This window comes from Caloenas nicobarica, chromosome 5, assembly GCF_036013445.1.
Source record: "Caloenas nicobarica isolate bCalNic1 chromosome 5, bCalNic1.hap1, whole genome shotgun sequence".
Lineage (NCBI taxonomy): Eukaryota > Metazoa > Chordata > Aves > Columbiformes > Columbidae > Caloenas > Caloenas nicobarica.
Window position 1 is genome coordinate 26,721,515 of NC_088249.1, and position 14,465 is coordinate 26,735,979.

Here is a 14,465-nt window from a genome sequence, read left to right on the forward strand (position 1 = left end):
GGAAGGCAGGGACGGGTGACATTATAGTGGGGGACTGCTATAGGCCACTGACCAGGAAGACCAAGCGGATGAGGCCCTCTATAGACAGATAGTAGCAGCTTAACATTCACAAGCCCTAGTCCTCATGGGGGGACTTACACCACCTCAGTATCTGTTGGAGAGGAAACAAAGCAGGGCATGAGCAATCCAGGAGGTTCCTGGAATGTGTTGATTATAACTTCCTTCTCCAAGGGATAGAGGAGCCCATGAGGAGAGGTACTATGGTGGACCTTCTCACCAACAAGGAGTGGGGAATGTGAAGCCCAAGGGCAGACTTGGTTGCAGTGACTCTGAAGTGGTGGAGTTCAAGGTCCTTGGGGCAGTGAGGAGAGTGCACAGCAAGCTCACTACCCTGGACTTCAGGAGAGCAGACTTCGGCCTCTTCAGGGATCTGCTTGCTAGAGTACCATGGGATAATGCCCTTGAGGGAAGAGTGGCCCAGGAAAGCTGGTTAATATTCAAGGATCACCTCCTCCAAGCTCAAGAATGATGCATCCCAAGAAAGAGGAAGTCAGGCAAAAACACCAGGAGACCTCTATGGATGAAGAAGGAGCTCCTGGACATCAAGGGCGACAAGAAAAGCTTCTATAGGTATGCCAGTGATAAAAGGAAGACTAAGGAAAATGTGAGCCCTCTCTGGAAGGAAGCAGAAGACCTAGTTACCCGAAATATGGAGAAGGCCGAGGTACTTAAGGACTTTTTTGCCTCCGTCTTCACCGACAAGTGCTCTAGCCACACCACCCAAGTTGCAGAAGGCAAAGGCAGGGACTGGGAGAATGAAGAACTGCCCACTGTAGGAGAAGATCAGGTTGGAGACCATCTACAGAACCTGAAGGTGCACGGGTCCATGGGACTTGATGAGACAACAGAAAGAGTTTCTGCAAATACATGGCAGATAAAACTAACACCAGAAGCAATGTAGGCCCACTGATGAATGGGGTGGGTGCCCTGGTGACAGAAGATACAGAGAAGGCAGAGTTTCTGAATGCCTTCTTTGTCTCTGTGTACTCTGCTGGAGACTGTCCTGAGGAACCCTGTACCCCTGAGGCCCCAGAGGAAGGCAGGGCAATGGAGGAGTCTGCCTCGGTTGATGAGGACTGGGTTAGGGACCAATTAAGCAATCTGGACATCCATAAATCCATGGGTCCAGATGGGATGCACCCACAGGTGCTGAGGGAGCTGGCTGAAGTCATTGCTGGGCCACTCTCCATCATCTTTGCTAAGTCATGGGAAACGGGAGAGGTGCCTGAGGACTGGAGGAAAGCAAATGTCACTCCAGTCTTCAAAAAGGGCAAGAAGGAGGACCCGGGTCAGCCTCACCTCAATCCCTGGAAAGGTGATGAAACAGCTTATCCTTGGTGCCATCTCAAGGCATATCAAGGATAAGAGGGTCATCAGGAGCAGTCAACATGGCTTCACCAAGGGGAAGTCACGCTTAACCAACCTCATAGCCTTTTATGAGGTCGTAACAAGGTGGGTAGACGATGGCAAAGTAGTGGATGTGGTGTATCTTGATTTCAGTAAAGCATTTGACACAGTCTCCCACAGCATCCTCGCTGCTAAACTGAGGAAGTGTGTACTGGATGATTGGGTAGTGAGGTGGACTGGGAACTGGCTGGAGGAAAGAAGCCAGAGAGGTGGGTTCAATGGGTCAGAGTCTAGTTGGAGGCCTGTATCTAGTGGAGTGCCTCAAGGGTCAGTACTGGGACCAGTACTATTCAATATATTCATCAATGACTTGGATGAGGGAACAGAGTGCACTGTCAGCAAGTTTGCTGATGACACCAAACTGGGAGCAGTGGCTGACACGCCAGAAGGCTGTGCCGCCATCCAGCGAGACCTAGACAGGCTAGGGAGTTGGGCGGGGAAAAATTTAATGAAATATAACAAGGGCAAGTGTAGAGTCTTGCATCTGGGCAGGAACAACCCCAGGTTCCAGTATAAGTTGGGGAATGACCTGTTAGAGAGCAGTGTAGGGGAAAGGGACCTGGGGGTCCTGGTGGACAGCAGGATGACCATGAACCAGCACTGTGCCCTTGTGGCCAAGAAGGCCAATGGCATCCTGGGGTGTATTAGAAGGGGGGTGGTTAGTAGGTCAAGAGAGGTTCTCCTTCCCCTCTACTCTGCTCTGGTGAGACCTCATCTGGAATATTGTGTCCAGTTCTGGGCCCCTCAGTTCAAGAAGGACAGGGAACTGCTGGAGAGAGTCCAGCGCAGGGCCACAAAGATGATGAAGGGAGTGCAGCATCTCCCTTATGAGGAAAGGCTGAGGGAGCCGGGTCTCTTTAGCTTGGAGAAGAGGAGACTGAGGGGTGACCTCATTTAATGTTTACAAATATGTAAAGGGTGAGTGTCAGGAAGATGGAGCCAGGCTCTTCTCGGTGACAACCAACGATAGGACAAGGGGCAATGGGTACAAACTGGGACGCAGGAGGTTCCACTTAAATATGAGAAGAAACTTCTTCTCAGTGAGGGTGACAGAGCACTGAAACAGGCTACCCAGGGAGGTTGTGGAGTCTCCTTCTCTGGAGACATTCAAAACCTGCCTGGACGCCTTCCTGTGTAACCTCATCTAGGTGTTCCTGCTCTGGCAGGGGGATTGGACTAGATAATCTTTTGAGGTCCCTTCCAATCCCTAACATTCTGTGATTCTGTGATTCTGAGATGCATCTGCGAGGCCTGGGGAAACTGACAGATGAAGTTGCTAAGCCACTGTCCATCATGTTTGAGAAGTCATGGCAGTCCAGTGAAGTTCCTACTGAGTGGAAAAGGGGACAGATAACTTCCTTTTTTAAAAAGGGGAAAAAAGGAAGACCAGGGTCACTACAGGCCAGCGACTCTCATCTCTGTGTCCAGCAAGATCATGGAGCAGATCCTTCTGGAAACTATGCTAAGACACATGGAAAATAAGGAGGGAACTGGTGGTAGCCAACACTTAAGGGCAGGTTGTGCCTGACATATTTGGTGGCCTTCTACAGCATTGGTGGGTAAGGGAAGAACAACTGATGTCATCTACTTGAACTTGTGTAAATCATTTGATGCTGTCCCGCGTGACATGCTTGTCTCTAAATTGGACGGACCACTTGGTGGATACGTAATTGGCTGGATGGTCGCACTCAAAAGAGTGGTGATCAACGACTCAATGTCCAAGTGGAGACCAGTGATGAGTAGCGTTCCTCAGGAGTCAGTACTGGGACCGGTGCTGTTTAATATCTTTCTTGGCAACATGGACAGTGGGATTGAGTACACCCTCAGCAAGTTTGCTGATGACACCAAGCTGTGTGGTGTGGTTGACACATTGGAGAGAAAGGATGCCATCTGGAGGGACCTTGATGGGCTTGAGACCTGGCTGCGTGCAAGCCTCATGGAGTTCAACAAGACCAAGTGCAAGGTCCTGCAAATGGGTCAAGGGAATCCCAAGCACAAATACAGGGTGGGCAGAGAATGGATTGAGAGCAGCCCTGAAGGGAGGGACTTGGGGGTGTTGGTTGATGAGAAGCTCAACATGAGCTGGCAATGTGCGCTTGCAGCCCAGAAAACCAACTGTATCCTGGGCCAAATCAAAAGAAGCATGACCAGCAGGTCGAGGGATGTGATTCTCCCCCTCTATTCTGTTCTTGTGAAGACTCTGGAGTACTTTGTTCAGCTCTGGGGCCCCCACCAGCATAAGAGGGACATAAACCTGTTGGAAGAGCGTCCAGAGGAGGGCCACTAAGACAGAGGGCTGGAGCACCTCTCCTGTGAGGAAAGGCTGAGAGAGTTAGGGTTGTTCAGCCAGGAGAAGAGAAGGCTCCAGGGAGACCTTATAGCAGCCTTCCAGTACCTAAAGGGGGCCTCCAGGAAAGATGGAGAGGGACTTTTTACAAGGGCATGTAGTGACAGGACAAGGAATCATGGCTTTAAACTGAAAGAAAGTAGATTTAGATTAGATCTGAGGAAGAAATTCTTTACCATGAGGGTGGTGAGGCAGTGGGACAGGTTGCCCAGAGAAGCTGTGGGTGCCGCATTGCTGGAAGTGTTCAAGGCCGGGTTGGATGTGGCAACCTGCTTTAGTGGAAGGTGTCCCTGCCCACTGCAGGGGATTGGAACTAGATGATCTTTAAAGCCCTTTGCAACCCAAACTGTTCCATGATGATTCTATGAAGAAAATCAAGTGAGTATAATTTGAGGGTCTTTGAAATGATCTTAAGGTCGTATAAAATGTGTGCTTTTTATGTATAATACGTGCACGCACATACATACAGGTGTGTATATGACTCTAGCCTCCATAATGTTCTTTTGTCTAGAAGAAAATTGATTCTGAACAAAATATGTGCATTTACCACTTAGGGTGTGCGCTTTTACCATGGGTGACCATTGTAGTTAGAATTCATTGTTTTTACCACAGTGATTTCCTGAATAGGGGTTTCTATTGTGCTGTACACTGTTATATACGGAAATAAACTTCTAAATGGAAATCGCTTTTAAATTCAAATATGTTACAATAATTTGAGCTTCATAATCTTTGCATACGAGAAAACACCTGTTCGCAATGTTTTACTAAGGTTTACACGTCTGAGAATGTCTGGGAGATTCTTCATGTTTTAGACGAAGGTTCATTTGACCAGCAAATATCTTGTTTAGTCCAAACCAGAGTCAAGACATCATTTTAACCCAGTACCATGTGTGAATTTGAGAGGTTTCCTGACCTGGAACCACATTTGACTTTTTCTGTGAATCAAGAATCCAAGACTTCTGTCTTGAGTTTTCTTCCCATTTAGTTCTTGCAGAGACTTATTTCTAGGCACTTAGACTAGGGTACGTTCGTTACTTGAGTCTAGTGAATGTAAAGCTGCATACTAATGGTTTTTAATTACTAAAATCCAAAGCTCTCAGTAGAGGAAAATTACAACGGTAGAACCAATGATTTCCTATACATGTGGATTAAGAAAGACAAATATTTGGAAATCTAGGGCTCACTGTGATTCAAATACTTCCTAAACTTACTCAAAAATATAACAATACTTCAGTAGTAGCTCCTGTATCTCCTACAATGTATTTGCCTCCTTTGTTTTCATCATTTTCATTCTGAAAGGCTTAATTCACTGTCCACTGAATTCAGCCATTTTGGAGAAGGTATCCTGTTCCCTACTTTTGGTAAGCCGTACTGTTCACAGTGCTTTAGTTGCCCTGAACATAATGCAGGCCTTGTCATGCTGAAGCACACACTGTGTACCAGGACTATGTCAAGTAGTTTAGCATATATTATACTAGTCAGTTGCCGGCTTACAGGTGGAACTGTTCAGCAGTGGTTTTCTTTACTGACATATTTTTGTCCATCATATTAAAGTTTTGAGTAGTATTGAGTACTTTTTTGCACCATCTGTCCATGAGAGCAAAAATATACAATTAGGTTTTATAGGAAAAAAGTCAGTCTTTTTGTTGCTTTATCATCACATAAAGCTAATTTATATTTAAATATATGCTTTTGAGTGCATATGCAGCCTCTTCTGTTAATCATAGATTTTTCTCTTCCTGGTTACTATCAACTGAGTTGCTGAAAATGTCAAAGTACTTCAAGCTCGTAACATCCACTCTTTTCTACTTACAGGTGTTTATAATAAATTCTTCAAATATATTCTTTCTTGAACCTGCAAATGAAATTAAAGCTCTGCTGGATGAACACACTGATATGTGTAAACGCATTCTTAATATCTACCGTCACATGGTAGTCCAAGTGACTATGGACAAGAAGACATGGTAAAATGCTAATGCTTTTATCTTAGTTTATAAGTTCACAAGATAAATGTGAAAATTTATTTGGTAGTAAACACAGTAGAGTGGTATTGACTTTGTGAACGAGTTTCTCTAAGTCAGTAAATCCATGGGCTTGAATATCACAGGCACTTTACCACAGGGGAAGAGGGTGTCTCCTCTGTTAAACCCAGTAGTAAGCATCTAGTTAGTTTGAGGCGGCTTAGCCATCAGTGAGAAAAGAAGTAAGCTAGGAAATACAGACTGCTAGTAATGAGTGACTGATTACTTTTTTTCCAGGGCATTTTGGTCATGTGTTAAAGTGCTAAAATATGAAAACATATGAAGCTTTGCGGCCTTATTTAAAAATAAACAAAAAAATCCTCCGATGAGCATGGATAACTATTATAATCAGATGTGGGTTGCTCCCGATCTGTAAATGTGTACAGGAGTCTGTGTACTGTTCTACTAGTTTAGTGTTTTGTTCCTTTCCAGTGCTGAAGGTGCCTAGCAAGTAGAAGGGACCCCGTTTTCAGATTCATTTGTATTATTTCCTCCTCTCCTTTAAATAGCTGTCTCTGATGAGATAATATAGTGCCACCATTCTCCATTGCAAGGAAGTAGTAGCAAGGGAACTAAGGGGATTTGAAATGACTGATTTACTCCATTTTAACTTAACTTGCATTCAGTCTGTCATTGGTATTTCCTGAGCTCTGGGTAAGGAGAAGTGGCATTACATGTCATGTGAAGCTTGTCTTCTCTTGTGAGGAAATAAGGAGTCAGTTGAAGGATAGACACTGGGAGATTTGGGAGGAATAATAATGAAAACCAGATTCCACTAGGTTAGTATTTTCTTCCCTGGTTTCACATCACTGTAAAGGAGTTGCTCTAGATTGTGATGCCAAAGATTGTGCCACACAAAATAATTGATGAAGTATGTTAGTGATAATGTAACATTGCCAAAACCTGTCATTCATTAAAAAAAAAAAAAAAAAGGCGCTCAGATTGGAAACATAATTAAAACTTTGCCTGTAATTTTAGGCCATTGAAGGTGATAGTATTTGAATGACCTGACAGAAGATGTTTGAGGGTGACAGGGGTTCCTCACTCTCAAGTGTGAAAAGAAGATCGGAGTAATTTTTTTTTTTTTTTTTTTTTTTCAAGAACCAAGTTAGGCTGTTTGTAATCACTGTGTCCTGTTTCGAATGTGTTTGATGAAATCAAGCTAGATTATTATCTTTAAAAGTATCCTGGTATATACAGAAGTATAACAAAATGGTAACTGTAAGTTTAATATTGTTTTGCAGGGAGCAGATGCTACTTGTGCTGCTCAGGGTTACTGAATCTGTGCTGAAAATACCACCCCAAACTTTCTTGCAGTATCAAGGAAGAAAAAACTCCACTTTAGCTGGAAGACTTGCAGGACCTCTTTTCCAGGCAATTAAACATAAATTCACTTTAATTCAGCTTAATTTTGACCAAGAGATTAGATACATCAACCGCTGTTGGCTGATTTGTCTTCGTAAATCATTGATCACCTTACCCAGAGAATGCGAATGGTGTGGGTTAAAGAACTGGCTACATTTGTTATTCTCTGTCCTGTATTTAATGACACCGTGACAATGGTTTTTGGGGTATCATGAAATTAAAAAAATTGCTACTCTTTAATTGAGTTGGGATAACAGGCAATGTGTGCAATTCTAGCCTGCTTCCTTTGCAAAATTAGCTCAAGTCAGCACAAAGTCTTCTGTGCCATCCATGCTTAACCAACTGATTTTTTTTTTTTTATTCCTTGCAGTAAGATGGAGCAGATCTTTTCAAAGTTTATAGTTACAGTGTGCTGTTGCGGTGGCTTCTCTGTAAATAGGATCTGTAAAGTCTGCAGATACTTCAGTAGGAAAAAAAGAAAGGATACACAAGATACATATATGAGAACTAATTGACTCTTTGGCAAAACTTGCAAGATATTGAAAGATCTTTCATGAGTCAAAACAGTTGTTCCTGTACTTAAGTCAGAAGCCCATGTTAACATAACACTTGATAATTCATGAAAAGTCTGTGCATACTGGTGAGGAAAAGAATGTCAAGACTACACAGAAATATCAGTGGCAGTTAGAACCTTTCTTTTAAGCAGTAACATTTGAATGTTGTAATCTTATGTTTGGAACCCAACTTTTCTCACTTTATTCTTTTAGACTCTTATAGTAGCTTGGATCAAAGCGAATCTAAATGTCTACATCTCTCGAGAACTTTGGGATGACTTGCTGTCTGTAATGTCATCACTGACATATTGGGAAGAGCTGGCCACTGAGTGGTCATTGACAATGGAGACACTAACTAAAGTATTAGCTAGAAACTTGTATAGCCTGGACCTCAGTGATCTGCCGTTGGACAAATTAAGTGAGCAGAAGCAGAAAAAACACAAAGGCAAAGGTAAGACAACATCATATACACATCATTAGAATATGAGATGGAGTAATGAGATGTTTGACACAGCATAATTTTGGTCAAGCCTTTTTAGCATACCTAATTAGGTGTCTCTATCACCTGAAATAACCCAGTTCCTTTAAGATAAGGCTGCTATTTAGAACCACCACAAAATCTCCACGTTAAGATTCAGTCCTGCAAATAGGCACGTATGAAATGTAGTTCTTGAAGATGTGTTGAATTTAACCTAAAATGTTACACTGTAGTGAGTTATGCCTTTTTCCTTTTATCAAAGCAGTTAAATAGTTGAGTCCTAATCATAACTTCTTGAAAGTCATAAAGATTATACATTTAGTAAAAAATAACTAACTAGCAAGTGGCTATTGCAAGCACAATTAGAATATTGATCCTGAAATCCAGTGAATGTGGTTTAAAGATGAAATGCAAGATGGACATAGTTTTGTTTGGGTACTAATTCATTACTAAGCCATGGTGAAGACAGGTTTTGTCAAAGTGACCTTGTTGGATTATTTAAGAGAAGGCACTCTTAATAATCCGTATGAATGGTACCAGTTTTTAAACTGGTGTCTAAACAATGCAGGAAATACTCTGTAGGACACAATATGGGGAGAGGAGGTGGCTACTTGCTTATAATGGTGCTGTTACGGAATTGGTAAGGAACATGAAGTCTGTCCTCTTGGATAGAGGGCTGAGAGTTGCAAAACCTGGATTCTCTTCCCAAATCAGAGGCTGACTTTCTGCATGAGACCATCACTTCTTTGTTTCCACTTCTGTAAAACATAGGTAACGATATTGTTCTCCTTCAAAAAGTGCTTTGAAATCTAATAGTGAGAGGCAGGATTGTGTTTAGGATGAGTAATAAAGATGGAAAAAAAGTGTAATTTTTAGTCTACTTTTTTGCCTCTGTATTCTGACTGATGCAGTTCACCAGTCAAACCTGAGGCAATGTACTTCCTACTAATATTCTAGGGTTTGTCAGTGAGAAGTAATCTGTGTGGATTCTTTCTCTGAAAGAGCATGTCCCTGTAAGCTGTTTGTGCTAAAAACATTTCACACGCTTCCAAATTTCTCATCTTAGGCAGAGGCATTACTCATACTTTCATTTTGTTCTGGTGTGTGACAACTGAACAAAAATACATTTCTCTGTAGTTGACCCTGAGAGGTTGTTTTGTTTTGTTATACTATACAGTTTTCTTCTTTTTCTTGCAAAAGACACAGTTTAAAAAAAAAAAAAAAAGTTGTCTGATATGGGATAAGAATGTGTATAGTTATTTGAATATAGGCTTAAAAACCATCTTGAATCATCTGTATCACCCATATGGAGCCACATGAGTTTGTTTTTAGCCTCCAGTAAGAGTTCCAGAGAAGCTTCTGTTGTTAAATGTGAGTTGCAGAGTTAAATCCAACTTTGAAAGTAATAAATATCATACAAGTTATGCCAAATTTCTTTGGCTCTGTTCACTTGCTAATAATAATGAACTTCTTGTACAAGGACTTACTTTCCAAGAAGATGCCCTTTTAATGATTGTAATTGTTTATCAAGTATAGTTTTGGATTACATTACTTCAATATGGATAAGGAAATACATTGCAAATATTCTTAGTTAACTTTTTTTAACCTGCATTTGTTTTTGATAGCTCCTCATTTGGGCTTTATTTCCTTCAATATAAATGTCAAATCCAAATTTGTTCCCTCTTTTCTTAATATTAGTGTAGGGGTTTTTTTTGTGAATTTCCAAGGAGGCTTGTTCTCTGAGCGCTTAATTCCATTTTTTCACTCTTGCATTTTGTGTTAAAATACTTTATCTTTATTTCATGTTCTTCAAATGTCACAAAATGATTTGGAAAAAACCCCATAATATTAATGGTCTGTAATATGTGATTTTGTGAGTCTTGTCTAATAGGAACGGCAAAGGAAAAACATATATTTACACATTTTATCAGGCTACAACCTTTGTAAACCCATTTTCTTGTGGTTTTGCACTTGATTGGTCAGAAAAGAAAATCATAATAGTTTAATAGCACCAACACTTCTGAAAAAGTTTTACTATCCCTTAGTGTTAAACCTGGCTGAGTGGATTTATATATTTAAAAACCCTTAATGAGCTGTTTACTTTTTGGAATCGTTCTTGCTTTGATAACATTTATTCTATCAAGCTTTAAAACTCTTTAAAAGAACACAACTACAAATATCTGGTGATAACAGAATAGAAGTGATTTGATTCACAATTCTATTTTTGCAGGAGTTGGGCACGAATTCCCCAAGTCTTCTGTTGATAAGTCCTTTTCTAGAGGCTGGAGCCGTGATCAACCTGGACAAGCGCCGATGAGACAACGCAGTGCTACAACCACTGGCTCTCCAGGAACAGAAAAGGCAAGAAGCATAGTACGGCAGAAAACAGTTGGTACGTATCTGTAAAAGCTGATGTGTTATTTGAGAGTACTATACTATCTATAATAATGAGTTAAATATGTAAATTATGTAGCCTTTTGTGCTTTGAGTGTAGCTGAATAACTTGTGGTTACTAGATTTACAGTTACTGCAAATGAAAGAAATCCAGTTGATGTATTAAATCTTAGTGAGTTTGATCACATGCTTAAGCTGGATTGGAAAAGTAATACTGTTGTATGTATACGAAAGAGAAAAAAGCAGGTATGGTTCGAGCAATGGTATGGATAGGTGACTAATAGAAGCCTTTTAAAGTGCATGTTTTCATAAACGGTCCACAAAATAGGTTGAGTATTTTCCAACTGTGCAAAGAAAAGTGTGAGAAATATGTATGTCTGCATAATTTATAAAATATGTTGTCTTTTACTATATTCTGAATCTTGCATTAGTGGAAGATTGGCACAGATGTATGTAATTCTCCATTTCTGAGGTTGTCTGTTCCTCAACTTTATTACTTACAGATACTCTTTCCTGTGTTAGAAATGAGTGATGCTAAACAGTGCTTTAGGTGGATTGCTGAAAAGAAGACTCATTTACATTCACGTAATTTTCTCAGAATATCTTAACATGAACCGGACTAAAGATTTCTTTAACTCTGTCTCATCTTTATGATCTCAGTGCTATCCCTTATGTAAAGGAAAATTAAGCTGATTTTACCTTTTTATTTAAACGAAGAACTTTTAAGGAATGCATCTTGCTCTTGTACTGTCTCTGTAGCAGTAGCGGCTTCAGTCGTTGTGTGTTGTTGCTTCACTGATACTTCTTGGTAGTAGATACATTCTGACACAATTTTAGAACCCAGGGATGCATATTGGCAGTTGAACATGTAATTGTGTTGGCTTTTCGGAAATTAATGTTTACTTTCATTTTCCAAAAATATTTGAAATTAATTTTAAGTCACAAAGATTATTTAGCCAAAGTTTTTATTTGAATATTCTTCAAAATTCTCAATTAAAAAAAATAGTTTTCTCATAAGGCTTTTGTTGGTATGGGAGAGTTATTTTTTCTGTAAGCAGTACAGACGTGAGAAAATGAAGTCACTACTCCAAAATTTCCTGTCCATTCAAATGCTACACAGCTTTTCCTGTATCTCATACTGACAGCATTTAGTTTGAATAAAGTTTTCCTTATGGGTCACAGATATTTTAAATGTAATTTCTGCTTCTCTGTGGATAGCCTGTGTTTAACTGTTGCAGTGTTTTGTTTTGTTTTTAAACCTTAATTGTCTTAACAAGGTAAAGCTCATGTTAAAATTTCTCCTTCCCAAATTGTTAATATTTCAGATAGTCTGTCAGAAGGTTATGTTGTTTGGTCAATTTATTAATGGTTTTGTTTTGCTGCTATTTGAAAGATGGCTATTTATATGAGGTTAGCCCTAAAATGACTGAAATTTATCCTAATCAAGCTATATGTTGACCTGCTTAGCAGCAAACTAATCTGATTTTAGTTTCACTGTACTTTACCTTCCATGGCTTTGTTCCTTTCCTCCAATTACCTCACATATTTGATATTAATAAGCCAAGTTTGTATTACTGTAACCAGTTAAAATTTCAGCTCTATAGAATACCGTCTGTGGACAAGCATCACAGGATTAGTAGGATGATTTTTAAAGATGAAACACCCAAAAAGGTTAGCCAGAGTCAGAATTCCAAACTCTTCCATTTTTTAAAATGTTAACGAAGAATATGTTACAAAAGCATGTGTATTGACTGTCTGCAAACAGTTGCTTGTTATTGTCTCTCAGGTCTGCTAAGAGAGCTGTTCGGATCCTTCTTAATCTGTGCCAGTTAACACAGGGTCACATAAAAAAACCCCCACCTGGTTTATAGTCACAATAAGTGAAATTTTCTATAGAACATTTTGCTGGTCAGATCTTCTCCTTCAGTTTAACATTAGCTCTGCAAGCTAAGTCTGGAATTTAATCAGACTTCAGATATGTTGCATGATATCTGATGCGTAGTATATTTCTTTTGATTGTGAGTAATACGCTCTTTATATCTGAGTAGGGGGGATGTGCATGTTGAATATTTTCTGGTAAGAAAAAGCTGGGGTTTCTTTTTCATCTGCTTCATGTTGTACGCATTTTGTGTACATCTGTGCACCTCTATTTTTTGAGCCATCCTCATGCCAGCACACATTTATTGCTGCACCAAATTTGTGTGTGTGTGTGTTACTCAAAATTCACAGCTTTTCTGATGTGCAGTGTGTACATTTTTAGCCTGAACTTATGTAAAGTAATTTTTGGAAAAGGGCCTTTAAACATGATATGCATATGGGTTGAAAAATCTTCTATAGGGCTAGGTACATAATATATGGCTTAGGAAGCAGATTCTAGTCCTATAAAAATATTGGATTTGAAAGAATTTCCTAATCTTTGGTTCTGCTTTTGTCTATAGACAATGGCGGAGGTTATAAACTATCAGATATCTAGTCCACATTCTGGTATTGTCTGCTTCTACTTACCTATGTAATTGAATGTGACACATTTTATTTAAAATAATAATAAGCTGAGATCACATTACTGTTTTACTGCACCTCAAAGTTAATTTTCCTTTCAATAATAACACACTGCAATTTTTCCTTCAAAAGTTTCTGTAAAATTTCCACCTTAGAAATTGTAATGGGTTTTTCTGCCCTCCCCTTGCTAGTATCAATGTCATATGATGGAAAAGATCCAGTCAAATTACAAGGGACATTTTACATTAAGATCTGCAATCAACACAGTATCTAATCTCAAAAGCTTGGTTTATTTAGAATTGTAGAATTGTTTAGGTTGGAAAAGACTCTCAAGTTTTACTGTGTACCTTATTATTTTTTCTCTTGCCTACATTCATTTTAAGATGTGCAATGATGAATGTGATGCATCTAACTATCACTGTATCCTGAATTTTGTTATTGTATCTCTTAAAGAGATGTCAAAGCCATACACATAATGTTAAAGCCTTTTTTAAAAAAATTGGTAGCCTTTTTTTTTAAAAAAAAATTGGTTTCTGTCTTATAAACTAAATTTAGTATCGGATGGCTTCAGTCTTTAAACGTTTGTCTTTCTGAATTGTTTTTTCAAGCTGGTGTTAAGACTCCACTTAAGTTGTGCTGCATTTGTCAAATGTGTTTTCTGCTCTATGTCCGTTGACCTACCCAAGTTATCTGCATGTTGCTGTTAGGGACAATTCTTTAACCTGATTTAGAAGTGTGATGTGCTCAATTTTTCTTGCACTCCAGTTGTGTACTTCTGATTCCCATACAGATCAGGAGCACTGAGATCTATAGTCCATGTTGTTTTGAAAATATGTAGAGAGAAGTTCAAAGACTGATTGAATATTGTACTGATGATATTTAGGTAAGATGCACTGAAGTTTCCTTAAAAAAACATTTATCAGCAACTATTTTAAAACAAGTTATGAAATTTGCAACAGTTTGAAAATGAAGCTGCTTGAAACAGTGAATATTACTTTTTGAAGACCTTCAAGTGTACTTTGAGATTGACTGCAGTATTGGTTCTTGCTATGTCTTACTCTGACAAAGGAAAACAAATATCATAAAGATTCATTTAAAATCTATTAGAAAAGCTGCAGATACAACCTTGATCCTGATGCCACAATTCTTATGTAAGGACCAGTTTAGCAAGATTTATTCAGTATTGATTAAAAGCCAGACTCTATGGACAAGAAACATTTTAATGCTTTTTGTTGTCAAACCATTTCACTTCAGTCACTTCATTTTTAGTGTGGAACTATAACAAATTATATTGCAAATTTCTCCACACAGAACTTGTCATTTTCCCCTTATGCTTTTAA

General features: G+C 39.4%; 1 protein-coding gene across 10 annotated transcripts in view; it reads left to right on the plus strand.

Moving 5' to 3' along the window:
• The window catches only part of RALGAPA1 (Ral GTPase activating protein catalytic subunit alpha 1), a 139,632-nt gene that overhangs the window by 31,893 nt on the left and 93,274 nt on the right, over positions 1 to 14,465 (plus strand). For all 10 annotated transcript variants that reach the window (XM_065636637.1, XM_065636639.1, XM_065636640.1 and 7 more), the window contains exons 13-16: positions 5,630 to 5,778; positions 7,080 to 7,209; positions 7,968 to 8,205; positions 10,463 to 10,624. In XM_065636637.1, coding sequence (XP_065492709.1) covers positions 5,630 to 5,778; positions 7,080 to 7,209; positions 7,968 to 8,205; positions 10,463 to 10,624 — 679 coding nt within the window. The remainder of the gene's footprint in view (positions 1 to 5,629; positions 5,779 to 7,079; positions 7,210 to 7,967; positions 8,206 to 10,462; positions 10,625 to 14,465) is intronic.